We start from the raw sequence: 25,130 nt of genomic DNA on the forward strand, positions 1-25,130 counted from the left end.
ACAGGGGACATTATGAAGAAACATCATGGGAGGACATTATGGGGGGACACATTGTGGGACCCATCATGGGGGGCATTATGGGGGACATGGGGGGACATCATGGGGGACATTATGGGGGGGCACATTACGGGGGGCATTATGGAGACACCACAGGGAGGCATCATGCGGGCATGTTGTGGAAGGACATCACAGGGAGACTTTGTAGGGGGGACATTTTTAGGGGACATGATGTGGGGACACCATGGTGGGACATTATCAGCGTCGGCAGCGGGGTCTGGGTGGCTGAGCTCTGTCCGTGGTCACCCCCCACACACACCCCCAGCCCCACATCACAGCCCCACACCAAGCTCTCCTCACTCCTTTATTGCAGACGGGGCCGCCAGCCCTCACCCCACACCACCAGCACGGCGTGGGGGCACCCGGCAGCCACCCCCCACCATGTCCCCATCCCAGTGTCCCCATCCCCATCCACAGCAGGTGACAGTTCCCAGCGCCTCCACACGGCGACATCCACATCCCATCCCCGCCTCGGGACCATGGCCACGGACGGGTGGTCTCGGCGGGGTGGGAGCAGCTCCAGGCCCCCCATCACAGCCACTGCAGGGAGAAGGCCTGGCCCAGCCCCATGCCCAGCCCGCTCACCGTGAGGACCTGCAGGACAAGAGGGGACATCCCAAGATGGCAGCGGGCAGAGATCCTGCCCTCACCGCCCCAAAACCCCTCCCTGAGCAGCACCGTCAGCCCCCTGCCAGGGCTGGGGACACCCCTCCAGGACAGGGCACCCCAAGCGGGGCCGCACCTGGTTGTCCAGGTAGGAGAAAGGCTTCTCCTGGCCGTTCAGGAGGACTTTGTGGGGTGGCTCCCGCACCCCATAGATGCTCAGGGTGCCGATGGTGGTGGAGGCAGCCTCAGTGCTGGTGTGGAGGACGCTGGAGGTGAAGACATTCTGCGGGAGGGGACAATGTGAGCATGAGGGTAGCCAGAGGGGGACATTATGGGGTCCCCACGCCCCATCCCTGCCATGTCCCACCTCTGTGGCGTTGAACACCAGGTAGGAGTAGCTGCCCCGCTCGAAGGTGTCCAGGCTCTCGCCGTCATCCCAGAAGAGGTCCCCCCAGGCTGTAGCACCCGGGGACAGGGCCACGATGAGGCGCAAGGGGTTCCCTCGGCTGGCCTTGCTGGTGGGTCCGGGTTTCTGGGGTTCAAACACATGGGCACTGTAGGGTTTTGACAGCCCAAGATAGGGTGGGGAGGGCTGCGACCTGCACGGGGGCTGAGACTTGAGGTACTCGGGGGCACGTGCCATGCAGGAGGTGTCTCCTCGGGGACAGTCCCCAGCCCGGGGAGGTGGTGGGTGGGAGCTCACCTGGGTGGGCAGGATGGAGCCCTCGCGGAGATGCAGGTTGAGGTGCTCCAGGGGGGCCGACAGCTTCAGCATCTCCCCGCTGCTGTTTACGGAGGAGCCCTGGGCAGGTGGTGAGAGCCAAGGGGGGTCAGGGACACCGTGGGGGCTCAGGAAAAGTACCAGGGAGCAGCCACTTTGGCACCAAGCCCCATGGGCAGCACTGACACCGCAATGCTCCAGCCCTTCTGCAGGCCTTCCCTGCTGAGCAGGGACCACCCAAAACCCAACCGAGCACCGTGGTGGCACTCCTCACCGTGTAGAAGTCGTACCACACGCCTCGGGGGAAATAGCCCATCACGGAATCCACCCCGGGCTCCAGCACCGGCGTTACCAGCAGGCTGCGGCCCCACAGGAACTGCCTGTCCAACCCGTACGTGACCGTGTCCTGGGGGAACCTGCGGTGGGATGGAGACAACGCTCGCATCGGCTGCTATCCGCCATCCAGGTGAATCCAGCACCTCGCCAGCTCCGTCAGGGATGCTCTTACTCAAAGAACAAGGGCCGGGCGACAGTGTCCCCATGCACGTGGGCACGGTGGAAAAGCGTGTAGAGGAAGGGCAGGAGGGAGTAGCGGGTCAGCAGCACGTCCTTCATAGCCGTCCTCGCCGCGGGGCTGAACACCGTCGGGTCCTGGGCCTGGGGGAGATGCGGGGAATCAGCGACTGCCCCAGCCCCAGCCCTGCCAGGCATCCCCCATCCCATACTCCACATCCCAAATCCCGCATCCCGCCCGAGACCTTCTCATTCTGGGAGTTGTGGTTGCGGGAGAAGGGGTAGAAGGCCCCGAGCTGCATCCAGCGGGTGCACAGCTCCTCCGAGGTGCTGCCGGAGAAGCCGCAGATGTCGGCCCCCACCAGTGGGATCCCGAAGAGGCTGAAGCTCAGCATCCCTGCGGACACGTGGGGATGGATGCTCAGCAATATGCTGGGAGTTTTGGGGTCTGCACCACCTCCCAAATGCGGGATGGGGTGGTGCTGGGGGTCTGTGCATGCTGCGGGGAAGGACAGGGCTGTGAGGCCGTGCCACCCACCCGGGATGGAGTAGTACATGTCCTTCCACTGGCTGCGGTTGTCACCCAGCCAGTGCCCCGAGTACCGGCCCTGGCTGGGGAAGGTGGAGCGGGAGATGACAAAGGGGCGCTTCCCCCGGATCTGGATCAAGGCGCTGGAAGGCAACGGGGAGACATGGGACCAGAGGTGAGAGCAGCCCCCTTATCCCTCACAGGTCAAGGGACAGCTCCGAGGGTACAAGCAGCACGGTCCCCCTCTCCCTAGGATCAGCACCAGGACCAGCCTCACCCACCCAGCCCTCCCCACAGCCACGCACACTCCCCTGCCCTGCTGGGTTACTCCTGTACCCGAGGCTGTGAGCAGCCAGAGCACCTCCTTTTGGGCCAGGCCCTCAAACCCTAGTCTTTTTCCTACACCGTGCCAGCCCCAAGCAGCAGGATTTCACCCCGTCCCATCCCCAGGGTGCTCAGGTACCTCGCCGTCGCTTCGGCCTCCATCAGCCCGTAGAGGTTGTGCAGGTTGTAGTGCACCGAGGCGCTCTGCTTCGCCGAGGCACACACCGTCTTGGCAGACAGGGAATCGCCCAGCACGGCTGCCGGGAGGGACAGTCACCGTTGGCACGTGGTGGGGGGCGTGGGGACACGCAGCCCCCCGTGCTGAACGAGGTGCCCTGCTGCTGTGCAAACTGAGCGCTGAAAGCTCCCGCGGCCCCGATACAGCCACAAGCATGCAGTGTTCGGGTACCAGCACACGGAAGCAGGGATGGAAACGTTCGGGGGTTGAAATGAAGATGTGATGTCTCTTAAAAATGGTTTTCACTCGGTTTTCAGTGACTTGAGAGCGCGCGGTACCTACCAGCACAGCCTGCATTTCAGCGCCCTCCTTACCCGGCGTGTACGGGGGGCTGTCGAGCTCTCCCGGCGGGCAGCCCTCCTCAGACCCATCCATGAAGTTGGACGGCTCGTTCATGTCCTAAGCAAAGGAAATCATGGAGCACTTTGGGGAGTTTTTAAGGATCAGAAGCATCCAGCACTAACACCAGAAGCACCAGTGGCAGCACCGAGCTCCTTTGACCAGCATGCACATGGGTGAGCACATCTGTGGGGCTGGTGTCTTGCCAGAACCCGATGCTTGCTAAATACAATAAAGCTGGAAAACCATTAAAAGAGGGACAGACGAAGCTCCAGGACTGGGCACTGTCCAACAGGGAGCCACCTGGGGCGAGGGGGCACTTACGATCCAGACGCCGTCAAAGGGCACGTGGGCATGGAAGCGCTGCAGGTTCTCCAGCCACCACTGGCGCGTGTCCACGTTGGAGAAGTCGGCAAAGGCCGTGTAGCCGGGCCAGACCTATGGTGAAGGAGCAGAGCGGAGGGTTGAGCAGAGGGGGAACACTGTGGGGAAGGGAGTGCCAGGGGGGTGTGAGCACGCTGAAGGAGCATGGACAATAAAACCAATGAGAAAATCCAAGCTGATTGCTTTGAGTGCTGGAGGCTGCGTGTGCAGCATCCACCTGGGCACCTCGGGGTGCTTTTTCTCCCTGTTTTTAGACTACCAAAAGTTACAGGTGGTGAGGAGGAGTGAGTGGCTGGGAAGGAGGGGATAAACTGGGAAGGAACCGCTGCGGGTCCTGAGCAGATCTGGAGGCACAACCTTGCCTCACCCCAAAAACAGGAAGGGAGAGAAATCAGATGACCGGCCTCAGGCAGAACCACCGACTCCGTTGCACTCATATGACTTCCCCGGGTGCCTCTGCCAGGGCAGGAGCTGGCTCCAGAGGGTAGTGGGGATGCCATGAAGTGAAACACAGAGAGCTGGGAGAGCTGAGAGCACAGCCAGGCTCTGGCCATCAGCCACATGGCTTTTCTGAAGCAGGAGGGAAGAAATCCTGGCCCTGCTCCTGCCAAACCCCTCCAGGGCTGGGATTTCCCCCGGTTCCTTACCTGCCCGATCAGCGGCTGCCCTTGGGTGGTGTTTATGAACAAACCCCGTCTCAAACCTTCATCAAAAGGCCAGTAGGAGCCCCGCGGGCTGGTGCTGCTGATGCCGGGGTCCTGGGGATGCAGCAGAGGGTTAGTGTCTTTCCCAGCACAGCCCCTTCCCCCTGCGATGCCAGCGTGATTCAGAGAAGACAACCACCACGGGGTCAACCAGAGCCCACACACGGCGGCTGTTTTGACCAAGAGGAACAGAAACTTGCTTCAACGCTTCCAGGCATGTTTTCTAACAAGTCACTTCTGCAAGTCCCAAGGACCCGTTACAGGGTTTGGGGGAGCGGGGGGATAAATATAAGTCATCATGCGCTTATGCAAGAAACATCAGGTCACGGAGAGGCTGCGAAGAGGACTTCAGCCAGCCAGGGGAACACAACCTTATGCTCCCAGGGTCCGTTTCCAGCCCAGGACCCCCAGAACCCACATCCCGTGTCCCTGCAGCGGGGTGAGGGGACATCACAGCTGGGTCACGAGAGCCTAGCAGCACCCGTGGGATAGCGGAGCTTCCCACAGCAAGCAGCCACCAGCTGAGCAGCCTGACCCCGGCTCTGGTCACCGGTCCCTTTACCCACAGGGGACAAGGACCCCAGCACCCTTGGGCTCCCGCAGCAGGCAGGAGCACAGTGTGACAACCTGGCCCATGTCTCAGCAGTCCCTGCCCTTACAGGGGATTTCCATCGGCAGTTTGCAGACACTGGTAAAAATCCCCAGCCCTGGTGCTGGCTAACACCCTGCAGAGACCACCCGGGGCCACCAACTGTCCCCGTGTCCCTGCCCTGCAGCCTGGCCACAAGCCCACGAGCGAGACAAGCCGAGTACCAAGATCATAACGTAGTGCTGCCCGTGCTTGTGGAGATCCTCCACCAGCGAGGGGAGGGAGGCGAATTTCTGGGCATCGAAGGTGAAGTCGCGGTACCCGTCCATGTAATCGATGTCGTTCCACTGCGCATCCTGTGGGGAAACGGCTCAGAGGCGGGCAGCAGCCCCCAGACCCCATCCCTCCTCCCTCCACGGGGCTGGGGGGGGCACCTGTGGGATCTGGAAGTTCCTCATGGCCCTCACGGTCTGCCAGGTCTCGTTGCTGGAGCCGTAGCCCCAGCGGCAGAGGTGGAAGCCGAGCGCCCAGAGGGGTGGCATGGCCGGGAAACCTGTGGGAGGAGACGTGGGGCATCCGAGAGTCAACGGCAGCATCGCAGAGGGATGGGGAGGAAGGGGAGAGGGGGAACATCATGGTGTGGACACTCACCTATCACCTCCTGGTACTGCTGGATGACCGCGTTGGGGTCAGGCCCCAGGAAGATGTAAAAATCCAGCACCCCCCCGATGGTCCTCCAGGTCAGGGCCGGAGCGGGCTGCAGGGCCACCTCTGTGCAGAGCGGGGACAGAACCACAGTGGGATGTGGGGAGCAGCCCCAGGACCCCGATCTCCACCGCGGGGCGAGGCGGTGCTGCTACAACACTCAGCCTCTGGCAGAGGAGAGGAGAGGAGAAACCCTGCCTTGCCCTGATCAAACACCGAGTGGGTATCAGGAGGCTTAAACCATCACAGACTGGGGAGATACTGGTTTATACAGGGAGGGAGCTCCCTTTTCAAAACGTGCTCTGTAAGCTGAAGGCTGTGCCGCTCTCCCAGCTCCCACCTGATGAGTGAGCGCACGCATCCCTCACATCCTCCCCCAAACCTTCTCGTAGGCGAATAATGAATCGAGAGCTACTTGTACGGGAGAGCACACAGCACCCAGGGCTTTTCACAGGGCTGAGCCCTCAAACCTCAGCCGCTGCATTCCCCCGTGCTCATCCTGGGGAGGGAGCATTGCTGCAACAAAGCGCAGCTGGAGCCCCAGTGCTGTCCCAGCTGGCTGCTGGAGGGGACGGGTGGCTGCCGGTGCCATCCCCAGCAGGGCAGGACCCCCGGGGAGTTATCAGCAGGAGGATGCTGCAGGGCACAGCTGGCACGGCGGGCACAGCTGGGGACAGCAGGCGGCATCCCCGTCCGTGCTGGGGTCACCCCTGCTGCCAGCCTCGGGGTGAGGCTGTTTGGGGCAGCCGGGGAGCAGGCACGGAGCCGCACACAAGGGACTTGCTTTTCCGACGGCAATTCAGCAGCTGGGCGTGTGGTTAAACTGCTCGGCAGTTGCTAAAGAGCCTGGCCTTAGCCAGGAAACAGATGGCTAAGCTCAATAACGGAGCCAGCAAACCACATCGTGTCCCTTTTATGGCTTCCTCCTGCCCCGACTTCCTGAAGCCGCCCCGGGCACCTACCCATGGCGTTGCTGTTGAGGAGGAAAACCCCGTGAGCATCCCCGCCCTCCTCCAGCAGCAGGTAGAAGGGGTGAGCGCCGTACAGGTTGAACGATTCCTGCAAGCAGAGGTTGCCCGGTGAGAAGGGGAGCCCGGAGCTGTGACACTCGGGCTAACCAACGTCCCCAAGCCACTTCTGCTGCCCGGTGCCAGCCACCACCCAGCCTGGCATCTGTCACCCCATGGCCGAGGACGGTTTTGGAGGTGGCAGCCATGGGAGAGCACTCGGGGTGTGTTTTGCAATCGCACCCAAATCCTCCCCAGCACCTCCCCGTGACCACCCCCTGTCCCTGCTGGCTCCAAGGCTCCCCCCAGCAGCTCCCTGCCCCGGGGGTACCGTGGGGGAGACGTCGCGGGCCCAGAGGGTGAGGGTGCTCCAGTCCAGGCTGTGCAGCAGGGTGCTGCGGTGCTCCCCCAGCCCGTACAGGAACCTGGAGGGCAGCGCCGTGGAGATCTGCAGGAACTGGTCGGCGAAGATCAAGGGGGCCACGGTGGTGTTGAGCCTGCCGGGGCGACACAGAGGGGACATTAATCCTCGTGCCTATCGGGGATGCTCCCTTCCCTCTAGAAGCATCTCCAGGGCAATGAAACAGCATGTGCCATCCTACATCCACACCCCAAATGTCTTTGGCAGGTGGCAAATTGGGGTTTTGGGGAAGGTGAGGCACAGCCTGCCCCCCCCGAAGCTTCCCCCAGCACGGCACAGCCGTTCATTTGACACCAGCAGCTTCCACCGAGGTTATTATTAACCATCGAGGCAATGTGGCCAGGGGGTTCTCCGCCTGCTGCCTCTGATAAGCGGTTCCCAAGGAAAGGAGAGACCACAGGGCCTGGCGGACAGGAGCGAGGAGGAAAGGACACGGTCCCCAGGGGCTGCTGGAGCTCAGCAATGGGGCTCAGCGTGGGCAAAGCCACGGAGGGGACTGGAGCAGCATGGCAAAGCCACCAGCAGTCCTTTTCCCCTAAATGCCTGAGCCCAAGGCTGAAGGCGATGAGTAACCATCAGCTGGAGATGCCACCAGGAGTTTTTCCCTAAGGAAAACCCCCAGGGGGGCATGCAGGAACCTGCTGGGAGCAGGCAGGGCTTTCCCTGTGCCCAGCATGCAGGAGGTGGCTCTTACAGCACCGTCCCCGTGTCTCGGCGCCGCAGCAGCAGCCCAAAGGGGTCCTTGGAGAAGTCCAGGCTGTAGATGGGGTTTTCTGCTCTCTTCTTTGCCCGGGGAACATCCAGAGGAACCTCATACCGGGGGTTGGCCGCATCGGTTATCTGTGGGGGGGGAGAGAAGATGCTTTCAAGATCAGCTTGGCAAGAGGGCGAAGGGTTGGAGATGCTGACTGAGGCCACGCACGGCCATGCCAGGAGCAAAGCAGCTGCTGGTCCTACTCTGAGCAGGGGACAGCCACCTACAGACGCGGCACGGAGGGTGCCAGGGGACAGCAGCACGGTCACAAGCCCTGGCAGGGAACCAGAGGCACGCTCACCTTGACGTGCAGCCGCGTGTCCGTCTCCAGCTCCACATCCAGCCGCAGCACCCTGATGTCCCGGGGGTAGTAAGCCTTCTCCCTGCGCACCAGCAGCCCCGCCATGCCCAGCGCCGTCTGGTTGAGGCTCTGCAGGGTGTAGCTGGGGAAGTCGGGGGGATAAAAGCACCAGGGCACTCCCCTCCTGCCCCCCACTGCCGGGGGGGTCTCGACGAAGCAGCACCCCCGGCCCTCGCAGAGCTCCCGGGTCACCACCACGCTCCGCTCAGGGTAGCAGTCGAAGCGGTGGCTCTCGGGGACCTGGTGGCACTGGGAGGGTGGCGCGGGGCCGTGCCAGCCCCCGGACACTTGTCGCAGCACCCAGACGGTGACGGCGCTCAGCAGCACGGCGCTCAGCAGCAGCCCGCTGCCCACCCACCACGGGGCCAGCCTGCTGTGCCCGGTGGGTGTCGGGGTGTCCGCATCCTCCTCCTCCTCCTCTTCCTCCTCTTCATCCTCCTGGCTCAGCACCAGCCGCGGCACTGCTGTCCTCAGCTTCTGGTACAACTTCATCGTCCTGGGGCTGCGGGGGAGAAAGACGGAGACGTGGGTGAAGGAACCAGCCAGGGGAAGCTCACCGGGATGGGGTCTCTGTGCCCGATGCCCCCATTTTAGGCAGAGCATCCTGCAGAGGCTTAAATGGGCACTGCAAACCCACGGCACCCAGGATGGCTTTGCCTGGAGCTGCCCGTGCCAGGCTGGTCCTGGGCCCACCAGGGAAAATCGAGACCCTGCCACAAGGCTCTCCTGGAGCTCCCCACCTTGGCTGGTGTCAGAGCATCCCCTCACGGAGTTTTGCTCAGGCCTGAATTTACGGGATGCAGCGTTTCCAGAAGCTGCAAGCAAAACCAAGCCCCCTCCACCCATCAGAGCAGAGCCATGGTGCTGGGAGCAGTAAAGGGCAGAGCCTCCTCTGCTCTGAGCCTCCTCTGTCCTGAGCCTCCTCTGCTCCGAGCATCCCCTGCTCACACCCAAAGCCCTGAGTCAGACGTTTTAGCTCGGTGAGAGCTGGACAAGGGTTTCAGAAACCTCTCAGGCAAACATTTTCCAGCCTGGAAGTGGAGAACCCCCCCTCGTGCTGCCTGCAGGGAGCAGTCCCAGCCCTATAAATACAGCCACAACTTTTTTTTTTCCCCTCCGCCTTCTGCCGAAGCGCTCGGACCCCCCTCACCTCCACCGTGTGATCTCAAAAGGCGCCGTGCAATCTCAGCAGCAGGGATTTCATCGGCAAGCAGATCTCCTTCCCCATGAACCCTCCCCCGGCTCCAACACCAAAACATCCCAGCCCGCCGGGGCCTGGCTGCGAGCCCCCGCAGCAGCAGCGCCCACCCTGCAGCGCCCCGACGGGTGCTGTGCCCCCACCCTGGGGGGTGACAGCGAGGCCAGGACCCCACGAACACCCTCGCACCCCGCATGCACCCCCAGGCCCCGTAGCACGCCACCAGCCCCCGCACCACCCAGGCCACCCGTGACGCCTGCATGCGGCGGTGGCGTTTTGGGGACAAGGAGGGGGACGCGGCCGGCCCTGCCGAAACGCATGGAGGGTTGGGGGGCCCCAGCCCAGCCCGGGGAGGCAGCGCTCCGGCCGTGCCAGGAGCTTACTTTCACGTGTCTCCTCTTGACATTGGGGCTGCGTGCGGGCAGAGCGTGCGGGCAGGGCTCCCAGTGCTGCGGCTCTGCCCGCTGCGCCGTAAAACCCCGACAAGGCGCCCGGCGCCTACCGCTCTCCTCTAGTAGCAGCGCCAGCACGCGCCTCGTGGCCGCCTCCTCGGCTGCTTTGTGCTCTTTTCAGACGTGTTCATATCCAGACAGCCGCACCCAGCGCTGTTCGGAAGCCCCGTGGAGGGGGATATGGGGGGTGAGCGGTGTTAGGGGTTTAACCGTACGGCCGCAGGGTCTCCAGCCCCTACACGTGCCTCCAGCCCCCCGCCTCGTCCTCAGGGTTCAGCCAAAGCAGAGGGTGGGAGGGACGGGGAATCGCGGTGCCTGAGCACACAGCAGGTGGGTGAGACCCGCAGCAACCCACAGCCCCAAAGCAAGCCCCGAATTCTGCCCTGGGTTTCACCAAGTGCCCCATCTCCCACGCTCGTCTGGCTGCCGAGCACGTGGAAGTGCGTGCTCCCGCCCAGGGCTCCCCGCTCTCCTGGGACCGGGGAGCCGCTCGCTGTTTACTACCGAAGGCCGCCGCGGTCTAAAGGTCAGCGGCGAAGGCCGACAGACCTTTGGAGCAGAGCTGCTTTCTCCAGGGAACGAAAATCAAAAGCAGGAGCAGGCGGGGGGCAGGTCGCTTGCCCCAGAAGCAGAATCTCGAGCAAAATCCCCCGTGTCGTAGGGGACCCCCAAACCCCGACCCCGCCAAGAGAGGGGGAACAACCCCGGGCTGCTGGGAGGCAGCGGGGTGGGAACAGGGTGGGCTTTGAGGTCCCGTCCTACCCAACCCACGCCGTGATCCCGTGACGTGCCCGAGCGAGGATGTGTGGGGCTGGGAGCACGAAGAGCCCTGTGACGGCGCTGCCTTCGCAATGCACTCGTGAGCAGCCTCATACAAAAAAAAAAGGGAGGTCAGCTTCGAGGGAGGCCGTGGTTTTGGTCAGCCACCGGCCTTGATTCACCCCCTGGGCATTTTCGCCTCCCCTGGATGGGGGGACGAGGTGATGCTTGTGCCGCCGGGATGAGCTGGACTCCCCAAAACTGCGGGTTTGGTGCAGTTGGGGCCTGGCAACGCCCTGCTGGCCTCCGGGGAACCACCTCGGTGCCCCACGGAGGATGGGAGGCTGTGCCAGGAGCTGCCAAGGCGGGCACCAAAATAGCCTCCGATCACCCTCGCCAGCCTCATGACTCCCAGCAGGCGTCCCGGGGGCTCGGCAAAGCAGCACCGTGACCGTCCCGTGACCGGGCCCACGCGCTGCAAACACCACGGCCTCCACCACGGGGGGAGAACATCCATGGGGTGGGACCTCCACGGGGGGGAGACCTTCATGGGGTGGGGGGAACCTCCATAGGGGGAGACCTCCACTGTGGGGAGCCTCCACTTAGGGGAAGACCTCCACTTAGGGGGACAACCTCCACTTGGGGGCAGCCTCCACTTGGGGGGCAGCCTCCACTTGGAGGAGAGATGTCTCCACTTGGGGGAAGCCTCCAATGGTTGGAGATTTCACTGGGGGTGGGGGGAGAACCTTCACTGGGGAGGAGCCTCCATCTGAGGGGAACCTCCACTTGGGGGGCGACCTCCACAGGGGAACAACCTCCACTTGGGGGGAGCCTCCACTGGGTGAGGACTTCATGAAAGGGGTTGAACCTCCACTGGGGAGGAGCCTCCATTTGAGGGGAGCCTCCACTCGGGGGCAGAACCTCCACTGTGAGGAGCCTCCACTTGGGGGGGAGAGACCCCCACTTGGGGCGAGCCTCCCCCGGCGGGGACACCTCCACCGCGGGGGAAATTCCACGGGGGGCGGCCTCCACCGGGACCCAGCCTCCATTGGGGTCCGGCCTCCCCCGTATCCGGCCTCCCCTTGGGGCGCGGCGCCCCGTGACCACGCCCCCTCCGCATAGCCACGCCCCCCTTCTCTAACCCCGCCCCCTCCCCGTAGCCCCGCCCCCTCCCTCCTCCCCCTCCCGCCGCCCTTCGCCATGAATGAACCCGCGGTGGGCGTGGCCGGCGGGGCGCTGACGTCACGGGGCGGGAACCGATTGACGCGCGCCGCTGACGCGCGCCGGGGCCGGAAGCGGCGGCGCTTTCTGATTGGTCCGGACGGGGCGCGGCGGGGCGCGGGGCGGGGGGGGGGGGAGGGGGCGGCCCCGCGCTTGTTGTTGTCCGCGGGACTGGCTCGGAGCGAGCCCCAGCAGCGCCCCCGCCGCCGCCCCCCCCCCCCCACGCGCTCCGGCCGCCCCGGGAGCGCGCGCGCGCTCCCGCCGGCACTGCAGGTGAGCACCCGCGGAGGGGTCGGCACCGAGCCTGGGGGGGTGGGGGGGGATAAAGCCAGGAGCGGGTGATAAGGGCGGGGGGGCGCCGCTAGGGGGGGCATAGGGGGGGTTATAGGGCGGAGGGGTTATAGGGCGGCCCGGTTGGGTTGGGATCGGTTGGGTTGGGTGCTGCCCCCGCTGCCCGGAGAGCGGTGTCCGGGTGGGGTCGCGCCCGCCGCGGTGGCTGGGCTCGAAGTGCTGAGTCACCACCGCGCCGGGCACGTGGGGCCGCCGCCCCGAGCCCTCCAGCACGTGGAGGGGAGGAGAGGGGGGGAGTTACCGGGAGGGGGGGGCTCCGGGAACCGAAAGCAATCGGGGGGGGGGCTCCGAGAAGCCGAGGGTGCCGCCACCCCGCTGCTGTTCGCCGCTGTCGCCGTTCCCACCCGCCCCGCCCCCCCCCCCCCCCCCGTCTCCCTTTCTTACCCCTTTCTTACCCCCTCCCCGTTTTTTGGGATCCCCCCCCGGGTCGGTCCCGCTGCTTGGCCCGGTGGAAAAGTTGCCTGAAGTTGTGGGGAGCGGCGGTGATGCTCGCACGGCTCCGCCTTGGGGCTTTCAGCCCCCCCCCCCCCAACCATGTCCCGGTCCATCCTGTGCCCCCCCCCCCCGGTAACCTGCCCCCGGATTTTTAACGAGCTTTAAAATACCCCCGAGGAGAAGCGGCGTGGTGCTGGGGGCCCAAAACCGGGAGGCTTTGTGGGGCCGGGGATTGTCCCAGCAGTGGGGTCGGGGGGGCTCGGAGCGCCCCACACGTGGCTCCTGAACCGGGTGGGCGCAGCCGTGGGTGGGGGCTGCGGGGACCCCCCGGCTGCGGGCACGGCCGCCACGTGGGCGCGGGGCGCTGGGGAGTTTTGGTGCTGGTATTTTGGGGTTTGCTCCGAAACGGGGGTGGGGAAAGCCCAGCCGTGGCGGGGCTGGGGAAGAAAAGTGGCGTGAGCTGGAGAAACGGCCGGGAGGGGAACTGAGACCTCTGGACTCGCCGAGTGCCCGACGACGAGGGCCTCCTTCCTCCTCCTCCTCCTCCTCCTCCTCCTGCTGCTGCTGCTGCTCCTGGCGGGGCTGCTCGCCTCCCTCGTGGGCTGTTTCCCCGGCCGTGCCGAAAGCAGGCCACGAGGTCTGCAATTAGGAACGAGCCCCCGTTGGGCAGCGCGCCGCCGCGGGAAGCGGCGAGGCCTCCATTTTCGCTTTCACTTGCCTGCCCCCGGCCTCGGGGGGCTGCGAAGAGGAGGCAAGCCCGGAGGCGTCGGGGACAGGAGCCGAGAGCCGTCGGGACGGCTGCGGGACAAGAGCCACATGTGCCACCGCTGCCGTCCGAGCCCTGGCTGTCGAGACGCTCGACCCTGCGCCCCAGCCCGGTGCTGCCGTGCTCCAGCGGCGAGTTAATTTACCTTGGGCTTTGCTCGCTGCTGCGTGCTCGGCGCCTCTTGCCCTCTCCTTCCGTGTACACACTGGCGCAGAGCTGCCTTCCCCGCGCAGTCACTTCCGAGGCGTGATGGATGCCGCCGCTGTCCAATGGCGCCGCGCAGGGCCGGGCGGCAGGAGAGTTAACTCTGCTGGTACCTGATAGAGGTGCTGCACGCCGTTAATTAATCGTAATTAACTCTGGCCGTGAGGTTGGGGCACGGTGGCTCTCCTTAGCAGGACACGCTGCCGGCCTCTCGGCTCACCGGGGCTCTGTGCCGGAGCCGCGGTGCGCTGCGTGTCCCTGGCTATATTAGGGCACGCTCGTGCCCTGCTTCAAAAGTGTTCCTAAACCAGCCAGCGGTTTGCTGCCTTTTTTTATTGCTTTTCCCTCGAGGACAGCGTGCTTTGTCACGTTTTATCTCATTCCCGCACCTGCCTGGGCAATCTGTTGCAGTGCCATGCACCCGGCTGGCGCGTATCGGCGTGACGCGCTCCTGATCCCGTCGGCCTCGAGCGGTGACGGATCGCCGGAGTGCGCCGTGGGGCTGGGCGCTGAAAACCTCGAGCTGGGGAGCCAGGAGAGGACAGCTGGGAGTGCTGGCCCCACGGCACTTGGGGTTTGTGGGATAAGCTCGCTCGCTGACGGTTTCTGTAAACATCCAGCTGTGAAACACTTGAGCAGCGCTAGCACTTTCAATTATCAGGAAGTTTCAGGCTCAGCACCCTGTCGAGATGAGCAGGCAGTTTCCACTTCTGTCTGGGCTATTGTTTCAGGCTATCTGCAAACTCGGGCAGAGCCTTCCAAGCATGAAGCAAGCACAAAGCCACGCGGCGCCGCGACCATAAACACAAGGACCGGGGGGAGAGAGGCAGCACCGCGAAGCTCCCAAATCCCCCTGCTTTGCAGGGTGGCAGGACCCCAGACAGCCACACCATTACATTCCTGTATCACAGCTGGTGAAGATCTCCAAATTGATGTCTGGCCACATGCATAGGATCTGATCGGATCCTGTGTGAGCGAGCCGAGCCGTTTGCTGCTCGATGGTTTGGTTCCTCTGCTTGGGAGAGAGGTGTCCTTGGGCTCATGATGCTGGGATGTGATTCGGGTGCAGCTCTGTCACCACCTTTGTGAGCGCACGGTGGGAAGAGCGCTCTGCACTGTGGCTCGTGAGCACCGGCAGTGTCTTCTGCGTACCTGTCCCCCGAGGTCCTGGGTTCTGGCTGTGACAGGCGTACCCCCCTGGTACCCTCCTGGTACCCTCGTGGTGCTCTGCTCCATCACCACAGGCTCTCTGAGGGGGTTGTTTACCAAAGCAGCACAGCCCATCTGATCTCTGTCCAGCCTTCCCCAGAGAGCGCCCCAGAGAGCCGTGTCCTGGCAGCTCTGGCGTTTGCTCCAAAGGTTCCCGAATCTCCCTTTTGCTGCTGGATGCTGGTTCCGATCCATAAGGGAAATGGAAAGCTGGCCAGCTGGGCGAGGGCTGTGCAGAGAACAGTAAACAGTGACTCACCCCTCCTGGTGTCTTCTCCCTGCTCGTGTCAAATATATTGCCTCGCATGCGCTCCCGGATTCATGCCGGCAGCCCGGCCCTCCCCTCTCCTGTTCCGAATGAATGACAGGCGTCAGTCTGCCTCGTGGGCTGTGTGAAGGTTGGCAGAGCAGGGGAAGGGCTTTCTGGATGATGGGTGAGGGATGGTGCTCAGCGTGCCGTGCTGCAGCCTCTTGGAGACCCGTGTCGTGTCTGCGAGTGGTGGGGGCGCAGAGATGAAGATCGAAGCATCTGTGGTTCCCTTCGCCTGTCAGATCCAGAGGGGTCCTTGGGAAGCGCATCCCTCTGGCTAGCCCCCTGGAGCTGGGAGTGATTTGGGGATAAACAGGAGATTTGGGTAACTTGCTACAGCAGCTGCCCGCAGTTAAAGCCCTGTGTTTGGGAACGAGCAGAGAATTCCCCTCGGTGCTCAACTGAGGCTCGCCGGCGGAGATCCCCGCCGCTGCTTGAACGTTTCGCTGTTTTTCTGCCCTCTGGAAGTTGGTGCTGGCCTGGCTGGAGGTGAGGGTTGCGTGTTTTCAGTTTGCTGGACTTGTGTTAGGATGGAAGCCGAGCACCAGCGGGGCTGTCTGCCAGGCGCTCGTGTTCTGGCCGGGGCTGTCTTTCGGCGCAGAAAGAGTTTGAAAACTCGAGTTCATCCGCAGTCGTCGGGTGTCGGCGGAGCCTTTGTAGTAATTCCTTAACGCGGAACGCGCTCTGAAAGCCCCGTAGCGTGGAAAGTCTGAAATCGTGTTCTGGCGTCTCTTCTTTCTCTTAATTACCAACCTCTCGTGGAAGGCTCTGCCTCACCTCGGCGCAGCTGGGCTGCCTCCGTCACCCAGAGCCGGGGGTCACCGGGAGCTCCAGGCTGCGACCCTCAGCCTCGAGGTGCCAGGGGTGGGTTTTGGGGAGGGTTTTGGGGAGAGTGCTGCGAGCGGCACGGGAGCCCTCCGCGAGGGAGAGAGAGGGCGTTGGCGAGGCTGCCGGTGGGTAACTTCATTGCGGAATTACCAGGGCTCTTTATGCAACCCACAGTCAAAACACTCGCTTTGGATATGAGCGTGGAGCCGAGCTGTAAAAGCCTGTGCCCGTACGGCGGGTGTCTTACTACTCGCTGTTTTATTTATGTAGCGTCCTAAGTGTGTCACGCTGCTTACAGAATAGAGATGTAATGCGCTCCTCGTTCCAAAAAGCCGAGCTCCTAATTTTAGACGTGATGCAGCAAATGCAATTAAGGAAAGAAGGGCAGCAGTAGGGTGCAGACTGGAAGGGCTGGGGTAATCAGATCGCGGGTGGGGTCCCTGCAGACCCCAGAGCAGTGCATTTGGGGGATGCCATGGGTTCAGCATGTTTCTGGGACAATTTACTGCTCCGTCCTGGGGTTTTCGCCTCCTTACTGTGGGAATGCCCTGATGCTGGGAGACAGGTAGCCCAAAGTGGTGCTGAGGGGCAGGATTTGGCCGGTGGGGGTCTGTGGTTCAGGTGACGTGCCCGTGCCACTGGTGGGGATCGTGAGCGGTGCTGTCTGGGCACTGAGAGCATGAATGGGGCGATGGAGAGCCTGTGTGCTCCTCCTGGAGCTGTTTGGGCACATCCCCATCCTTGTCCCCATCTCTTGTGCCACCAGCAGCCGTGGCACAGCCCCACCACGTAACAGAACCGACCGCAGCCCGACTGGAGCGCTTGGGTCTGCGGCACAGCCGGAGGAAGGCGTGGGGTTGGGAGATGCAGCGCAGGGTGACAGGTGACTGGGGGGGGCCGTCACCACGCCGAGCCACCTCGCACCCTTGCGCTGACCCCCGGCGGAGGCGATCTCAACCCTCGCTGCCTGTTTTCCATGCTCCTTTACGTTTCTTTCCGTCCCCGCGCGGCCAAGCGGCCTGTTCAGTTTTTCCATCGGCTGGCGCAGAAGGCGCTTTGAAGACACGTTGGGTGAGGATCAAAAGGCTTTTTGTGCAACCGGTGGGTGTCACCGCCCTGCCGTGTCGCGCTCCCCCCCCCTTCTCCTTCTCGCCTTTCCTTTTCCGGCCGCCCCGCGCCGTGCGTGGCGTCGCGTTGGGTGCCGCCAACGGGGCCGGCATCGCGCCCCTTTCCTTGTAGGGCCGGGGGGGTGGCGAGGGAAGAAGTGAGGGGGGGGGGGGATGCCGAGGGGAGGAAGAGTTTCTGATGCTGTGGGAATGCGAGCTCTCCAAGTCTGTAAACAGCTGGTGACTCACTGCATAGCTATGGCACCAACTGCCTGCGCGGCCGCGGCTCCCCGCGTGCGCAGGGAGGGGGCTGCCGGCCGCTTCCTTTACGCACTGGCAGCGCTCCGCTCCCCTCAGCTCGCCGGGACCGTTGGGCCGAGGCGAGGAGCTTTTCCTTCCTCCTTCGTGCTAGCGCGCGCGCCTCCGGCCTGGAGGTAGGGGTGGGCGGCCGAGGGGAAGCGATGAGGAGGAGGAGGAGGACGGCGAAGGCAAGAGCCGGCCCTCGCGCCCAACGCAGCTCGGGGAAGTTGGCTTGGGGGGGACCCCGGGCTCGCGGCGAGTAAGGGGGGCAGCGGGAGCCGTGCTCGGGGTGGGGTGGGCGCTGGGGGAGAGCAGGGCAGGGCCGTGCGATGCTGTGGCAGAAGCAGCACACCAGTTGCTCGCAGCGCTCCATTCATCACCCAGCAGCTCGGCCTCGTCCCTCCTCCGGCGGGCGTGCGGAGCCGCGCTGCCTCGGGCTGGAAAATAGAGGAGGCGCCTGAACGCGCGCACCCTGATGTCTGGGATAGTATCTCAGCGCTTACGGGAGTATTATTATTATTATTTTATTTTTTTATTATTTTTTTTTTCAACCCTCCTCCCCCAGCTCTTCGGCTCGCTTTGTACGTCAGCCGTGTGACAGTGAGGTGTCTGCCTGACAAAGCGCAGGTGACAGCAGCACCCACGCGGCTCCCTCGTGTCCCCGCAGCCCACCTTTGCACCCCTGGGTCCCTTCACCCGCTGTTTGCAGATATGAATGAGTTTGTTTACTCGCCGACGACCTCGTGATGTCTTTGCACAGACATGACCTGAAGTCATTATCGCTTTTGGGCTTCTCGGTTTCCATGGCGACTGTCTCGGGGTTGGCTACTTTCCCAAGGTCACCATGGCAACTATCGGAAGGGAATCATGCTTGGGATGCTTCGGCTGGATTTTTCATGAATGATTAGGATGTGTGACACGACGCAGACGTGGAAATGGGGAGGGTTTGGGCTGGGCCGGGTCTGGGGAGGGGGGGAGAAGGGGAGCGGGCTGCCGCCAGACGGGCGCGGTGCTGCCGGCTGCGCAGCCCCTCGGAGCCGGGTGGCGTGGCGGGGGGGACCGGCGCGCCACGGGAGCCCTCCCCGCCGGGGGAGCGACAGGCAGAGGCTGTGATGGTGGCACGGCTGCGCTCGCCTCGCCAAGGGTAAGGTCCCCGAGGCTGCTGCCGAAACCCGAGGATTCGGGTGGCTCGTCGCCGAAAGGCTGGGGGGTGTATTTAAGCCCCCCTGGGGAGGTGGGAGCGAAGGGTGCCGCCGGGGGAGCTGCCTGCACCTCGCCAGACATCGCCGGGGGGTCAGCGTGCAGCGAGCATCGAGCATCATCAGGTCTCGGTGTGCTGGGAGAGGCAAAGTCTAATGCCTTGCTTTGTCATTATTGGGGGGGGAGGTGGGCTTTTGTTCCTGGCGTTTGGGTTTTCCAGTAGCGTCGCCTTTGGGTGGGGACGGCGCTGGAAGCAGGTGACGAACCAGGCAGCCTATTTCTGGGCTGCTGATTCAATGTCAAGCCGTGTTAATAATCGTCAAAAGGAGGGTGAAGGGAGTTGTTGTCTTGTGGCTTTGCAGAGCCTTTTATGAGCGGAGGTGACTCTCCGGTCGGTCCCTCAGAGGGTGTCCGAAGCATTTAGGTTTCCTCCAGAGGGAGGTGAGCGAGGGATGGGGCCCGGGTGGTCGCGCTCCCCCAGCAAAGAGGTGGCCGTGCACGGCCGCTCGCATCGCATTGCTGTTGTTTACAGACGGGTGGGTGTCCTTCCCTCGCTCCCTGCCTCGTCACGGTGTGCTTAAAAGTAAAAGATGAGGTCTTCAGCATCAGGCAGCAATGAGCTTGTCCATACAAATGTCTCTTCCTCACGTCTGTACAGGGCAGGCGGATCTCTGAACCCTTCCCAGGGTTTTTAGCCATGGTGCGGTGTTTTTCGGGGGTGATTTGGACTGGGGTTTCAGGCCGTATATTGGGTGTCTTTTCTCTTTACCTGGCCTTCATGTCGGAGATTGACGTAACCTGAAAACCTTGTTTTGTGTTTTTTTTTTTTTTTTTTTTTTTTCCAGTTGCAATTTCTGAGCAGTTTTGTCCAGAAGACTGTGCTCAGGTTATGACGACTAATCCCAAACCGAACAAGGCGTTAAAGGTAGGGGAGGCCGAGCGGGTGCTGCAGGGTGGCGGGGGGGCCGTGGCAGAGCCGTGCTCCGTGCAGCACCCATCACATGTGGCTCATCTTTTCTTCTGACAGACTCTTACAGATGGGTGCTGATATAATTTCCCATTACCTATGGGAAAGATCTCTAAGAGAGACAGTAGACGAATGCTGGTCATACCTAGAAATATGGCTGAAATCTATGGGATTGTGGGCTCGAGCATCCCAGTTGCCATCCAGGAAACCTTGGGGTAGGGCAGGTGCTGGCAGCACCCTGAAAGCAGCGCTCCCAGGCCTGGCAATGCAGCACTTCTGCTCTCAGGGCTGAGGTGCAGCAGGGAAAGGCAGCTTCCACCTGTTCTCCTGCAGATCCACGAGGCAGTAAATGCCTCGGGTTTAACTGCTGTGCAGTGGATCAGGTTCATGCTCTGGTGCAGCTTTTCTGGTGTCCTGACGCTTTGTTGCAGGCGTCTGTAGTGTCAGAAGGGACAAAAGAATGATGTTCTGGGAGTAGCAGTGGCAGCAAACCTGCTCGAGAGAGAGAGGCACACGCCCTCGGTGTCTCCTGGTGCAGGAAAACCCAATCAGGCCGTGCTCCTTGCAGCCACGCAGGGCTGGTTTCGGCCAGTGCTCTGATGAGCAGCCTTTGATGAAAAGCCACAGCGTGCCGAATTAAACCCTGCGCACAAGTGGCTGTTCTGCTTGGAGCCTGCTGCACGGGTGTCCCAGCGTGCTGTGGTGAAGGGTGTCATCGGCAGGGGACGAATTCAGCCTCCTTTTATTTCCTTGAGCTCCCCGCGGTGCCTCGGGGCGCGCTGCTGGCAGGGGGCAGCCCCTCCGCCTCCCAGCGGGGCCGCTGCTACCCCTGTGCTGTTGGTGTTTGCAGGTAAAGGAGGAGTCGGGAGAGAATGCCCCGGTGCTGAGCGACGATGAGCTCGTGTCAATGTCCGTACGGGAGCTGAACCAGCACCTGAGGGGTCTCACCAAGGAGGAGGTCATCCGGCTGAAGCAGCGGAGGCGCACGCTGAAGAACCGGGGCTACGCTGCCAGCTGCCGCATCAAGCGCGTGACTCAGAAAGAGGAGCTCGAGAGGCAGCGGGTTGAGTTGCAGCAAGAGGTGGAGAAGCTGGCCAGAGAAAACAGCAGCATGAAGCTCGAGCTGGACGCCTTGCGCTCCAAGTACGAAGCACTCCAGACCTTTGCTCGTACTGTGGCGCGAGGGCCTATTACCCCGGCCAAAGTTGCCACCACCAGTGTCATCACCATTGTGAAATCCGCCGAAATCTCATCCAGTTCTGTGCCGTTCTCAGCAGCGTCCTAGTGCCCTCGGGGGGGAGGGAACGAGCAGCCTTTCGGAGGGAGGGGAGAAGGCTCTTATGCATTGTTCCGGAGTCCTTGGTCACGTCAAGAATTGGCATCTTAACGATTCTCTTCCAAAAGCGCCAAAAAAAAACAAAAAAAGAAAAGAGAAGAAAAAAGGAAAACAAAACAAAACAAAAAACAAACCCCAAACCTACAAAGGGAACTTAACTGGCTGCTTCTCGCTGGACTCGGTGGCTCCACCAACCCCTCGTGTCCAGGATTTGAGCTCTGTATGCAGTACAAGTTGCTTCCTCCTTCCCCCTGCCTCCCCCGGCCCCCTCCCCGCCGTGGGCAGCTTTCCAGCTGGGAGAAGATACCCGAGGAGCCTCCGGAGTCTTCATGAACGATGCTCAAGAGCCAGGAAACAGATGGACCGTAGAAATCGTCACGTGAGATGAATGTATGGAAAAGAGTTTCCTTTAGTGGCATCCTGCTCCCTGGCAGAAGGGTCTCCCCTACCCTCCCCGCTTCCATCTGCTGTCGCGAGGGCAGGGAAATAGGCATTTGGGTTTGGGCTTCATCCTGCCAAGAGTGGATGGGAGTGGGAGGATGATGGAGACTAATGCTTGGGTGTGACCTCACACATTAGGAACAACCTTTTGTTTTCAATCTATGCTGTTAAAATATGGAAAAATATATATTTTACATATTTTAATACGCCCCACTACCTGTGTGGCCTATAAAAAAAAAATTACATTGCAGCCTCCTTTTATTCCAAGCCCAAGTTTCCTAATAGCTCCTTCCCTAAGGTGTGCCTGTGAATTGGGTATATTTATGCAGTGTATTTCTTCCAAATGATCCGCGGTTTTGAAATAGCGGCTTTTTTTTATTTTATTTTCGTGGATTCCCTGAAGCTTAGGGGAAGGAGGCACAGTAAATGCTGTGAAGAGCTGTGTGATGGGGAGGAGAGGGGGAGACGAGGAGGAACGATGCTGGAAGTATTACCAGGCGGAGGCGGCGGGGCGGTTCGGCTGGGCTCAGCGCTCTGAGAAGGGGTTTGCGTGGAGTATTTGGGATGTTTTTAAAGCACTGAAGTGTAACCAGAGGGACACGGGCAGAAGGAGAGACTTTAGAGCCTCCTCTTTGGTGGAAGTTTGGTATTGGTGATGGTCCCGGCTACAGAGCCGGGCTCTTTGATGGCCAGAGAAGGGCTGTGGGGAGGTTGGATGGGAGCTGTGTGAGGTTTTTCCTCTCTGTCTCGTGTCAGTCAGGATCCAAAGAGTACAGCCTACAATCCTCAGTGTTCAGACAACCTGTGTGAATGTGACCCTGAAACTTGACGCTTCCTCTCGGGAATCTGTGAATTGCCCCGGGAGGCGCACGGAGGGCAGGACGAAGATGGTCGTGTGTGGGGGAAGGAAGAGTTGGGACCGAGAAGTCGTGCGAGTGGCTCTGAGCAGTGGTTGGGGAGAGGGATTTCTGGCTCGGCGGTGGGCAGGAAGCCGAGAGGAGGGATTCTGCTGTCGCGCAGCAGCGCTGAAAGGACGAGTGTTTCCAGGTCACTGTAAAAAAAAAAAAAAAATAGCTATGTTGGTGTTTGTGCGTTTCGTTGTATTTTTTATTTTCTTTTTGAAGTAGGAAAGAAAAGGGACTGTGAGTTTGGCAGGGCAGAGACTTGTGGAACGGACGATGCCTGTTGTCACGCAGGTGAGAAGTGAGGTTTCCGAAGGTGAAGCTGAGGGGAAGAGCTATGGGGATTTGGGCTCCGGAGTAGAAGCCAGAGATCACGGAGAGCTGACCGGTGTTTTGGACTGAAGGAGAATTATTGGAGTGCCATATAAAAGAGGCCAGGAGGCTGGTATCCACCACCCAGTATGACTTGTTTGGGGCTCTGTCTTGTCTTGAGTGGCAGTAAGTTTGCAGAGTTTCAGCCCTCTTTGTCTTTGGAAGAAGTCGTTAGCTTGCTTTTCCTCTTTTTTTTTTTTTTTTTTAACCTTGTCATTGGAGTCTCTGCATTTCCCAAGAGGGTCCTCTGTGAAATAGGTTAATGAAAAGAGAAGCCTCAGCCTCGGTTCTCGTTCAGTCCTCAACACCTACCTTCGTGACCTTACTGAGCCAGGAAGGGTGCGAGCGAAACGCTTCCTGCAGGCTTGTCGCCCCCGCCGGATCCACGTGTCGCGGAGGGGAGCAGGGAGTTTCCTACAAGTGGTTTTCCAACCCGTGGAGTTTGGATGACACTTGGCGTTACCTCATTTCTCCTCCACTCCCTCCCTATCTCCTAACAGGCAGATCGATGTCCTGTGTATCAGTACCAGTTATTGACTCCCACAGCAGAAGCTGAGGAAGAGAAAGATGTTACTGTCATTTCCTGGTCCTCTCATGTTCTCCAGTTCGCAAATGTTGGAAACTTTCCCAGACCTTTACAGGTGCCTCCGAAAACAGGCAAAATGGAGACTCCTGGCACTGTTGGGGCTTTAAATGAAAACTTTAACAAAAAAGGCCAGTTGACTTGAAAATGCCCAAATGCTTCCAGTCTTTAAAACAGCTCCAGAGCTCCATAACATTCCTGGCTAGATAGGAACACCCTCTGGCTGCCCTTGACCCCCTGTCAGTGAAAGCAGACCAGTCGCACGGAGGGGGACGGAGGTTGAACTTTGCTCCTTGGGGAGGGTCTTCTTGCTGTTGGAATGAGTTGAGAAACATATCTTTTAGGTGGCACTTCCCTTGCGGCCAAGTATTTCTTTTTTTCCAGTTCTTGGAAGGGTGCCAAAGGCTTGTCCAAGCGATTGCTAGTTTAGTGCTGGTAGGCACTTAAATCTCTGGTCACTCGATTAAAGAACAAGAGGCCTGGGTGTTGTTAAAGCTGTTGATACCATAGCCATGGTAGGTAATCCATATTGGATATCCATAAGGACCACGTGGAAATATTTAAAGAGAGAGAAATATATATATAAATATATAATTATATACATTTTATCGTACAGATTTTTCGTAAAAAAAAAAAATAATTTTTTTTCCAAGTTTGATACTGTAAATCTTTATTAAAAGAAATTGCCAGTCCAGGGCTCCCTGGGTGGTGACCTGGAGGGGAATGAAATGTCCTGGCTAAACTTCCACAGAGGGATCAGAATTGCAAGGTAACGTGGAGGGAGGAATGACCCGAAAGCTGTTGACCACGTTGGAGACCCAACTCCTCTACCCTCCGTCCCGGAGGGCCCTCCAGCTTGGGGTTGTCACATTGCATTCCTCTGGGGTTTGGTTTGTTTCTGTTTAGTTATTTTTTTTTCGTTTTTTGTTTTTTTTCCTCTCCGTCCTGCACTTGCAAGCCTGACACCCAGGGCAAGCGTGGCGTGGGGACATAGCTGCAGAGCCCCCAAGGCGCTCCCCCGCCGCAGTACCTCTCGCTCGTCTCTTGCTGCAGTAGTTGGGGGTGCCGGGGCTCCCTTCTCTGCCCCTCTTCGCTTGCCAAGGAGCGGTGGGCTCTGAGTTTGAGTGCTGGGATCCTCTCCCCTGGGCCTGGCCTTTCTAGCCTCTCCAAAACATGGGCACTGTGGGATGCTGGAACAGCCTGCAGCATCCGCACGGGTACTGGGAGGGAGTCCCTGGTCTCGTAGGCGCCTTTGCTGGTCTCTCCATTGGCAGTGGGGAAATCTTTTCCCTCCAGGGCACCTCCAGACCCTCAAAGCAAGTCAGCATCTCAGCTCTTGCCCACCCCTACCACCTGCTGGAGCCCTGGGTGCCACCACAGCTGTGGGGAGGGATGGGTGCTGGTGGGCGAGGGCATGATGCCATGGGCACGTGGCGCGGTCGGGCTTCTGCATGGCTCAGACCCCGGGGAGGAGGAGAAGGTGGCATTTTGGTTTTTCTTTTTTTTTTTTTTTTTTTTCTCTCTCTAATCATTTAAACTTCATTGTCATGATTGTTTTTATTTAAAAAAGAAAAAAAAAGAAAAAAAGAAAATGAAAAACAAAACGAAAAAGAAAAACTTTTGTAACGTGGATTTGTTTTCCTTCGTCTGTATTTCAGTCTGCTGGGGTGTTTCCGTAGATGGTGGATACTTGCTTTCATTTTTTTAATGATAGAAGTCTTCTGTTTTAAGTTGTTTTTTATCACCAGCTCATTCTATCCTCTGTGGTTACTCAGTAATTTCATTTCAATATTTATTTTTGTGCTGCTTTTTTATTATAAAATAAATTATTGATATACCAAGCAATGTGGATTCCTGTTTGTAAGGCGAGTAGCCCTGTGTATGTGTCCATTACTTTCTCTTGACAGCCACAACGTAATTTATTGCTGTAAATTTAGC

General features: G+C 60.5%; 2 protein-coding genes across 8 annotated transcripts; one reads left to right on the forward strand and one right to left on the reverse strand.

Annotated features, from left to right (window-relative positions):
* Positions 1-329: 329 nt before the first annotated feature.
* On the reverse strand, positions 330-13,761 carry LOC309883776 (lysosomal alpha-glucosidase-like). Of its 5 annotated transcripts, none has more exons than XM_082772126.1 (20): positions 13,580-13,761; positions 8,193-8,754; positions 7,832-7,977; positions 7,048-7,213; positions 6,672-6,768; positions 5,656-5,775; positions 5,439-5,557; positions 5,229-5,360; positions 4,359-4,469; positions 3,652-3,765; positions 3,303-3,387; positions 2,890-3,007; positions 2,436-2,569; positions 2,143-2,294; positions 1,893-2,041; positions 1,659-1,800; positions 1,367-1,465; positions 1,031-1,195; positions 800-946; positions 330-651 (listed from the first exon to the last, which is right to left on the reverse strand). In XM_082772126.1, exons 2-20 carry the CDS (start codon positions 8,742-8,744, stop codon positions 589-591), a joined length of 2,811 nt encoding a protein of 936 aa, XP_082628252.1. In that variant the 5' UTR covers positions 8,745-8,754; positions 13,580-13,761; the 3' UTR covers positions 330-588. The 5 variants fall into 5 exon arrangements, with proteins under 5 accessions (XP_082628252.1, XP_082628249.1, XP_082628248.1 ...); XM_082772123.1 differs by lacking the exon at positions 13,580-13,761 and adding an exon at positions 10,452-10,639 and having other exon boundaries at positions 331-651; XM_082772122.1 differs by lacking the exon at positions 13,580-13,761 and adding an exon at positions 9,834-10,185 and having other exon boundaries at positions 331-651.
* Positions 12,079-21,251, forward strand: MAFK (MAF bZIP transcription factor K). Of its 3 annotated transcripts, none has more exons than XM_082772127.1 (3): positions 12,079-12,155; positions 19,437-19,516; positions 20,409-21,251. In XM_082772127.1, the coding sequence occupies exons 2-3, from the start codon at positions 19,481-19,483 to the stop codon at positions 20,841-20,843; spliced, it is 471 nt and encodes a 156-aa protein (XP_082628253.1). In that variant the 5' UTR covers positions 12,079-12,155; positions 19,437-19,480; the 3' UTR covers positions 20,844-21,251. The 3 variants fall into 3 exon arrangements, with proteins under 3 accessions (XP_082628253.1, XP_082628254.1, XP_082628255.1); XM_082772128.1 differs by lacking the exon at positions 12,079-12,155 and adding an exon at positions 17,435-17,650; XM_082772129.1 differs by lacking the exon at positions 12,079-12,155 and adding an exon at positions 18,425-18,535.
* Positions 21,252-25,130: the final 3,879 nt, after the last annotated feature.

Source organism: Aythya marila (genome assembly GCF_965140915.1).
Source record: "Aythya marila genome assembly, chromosome: 15".
Classification (NCBI taxonomy): domain Eukaryota; kingdom Metazoa; phylum Chordata; class Aves; order Anseriformes; family Anatidae; genus Aythya; species Aythya marila.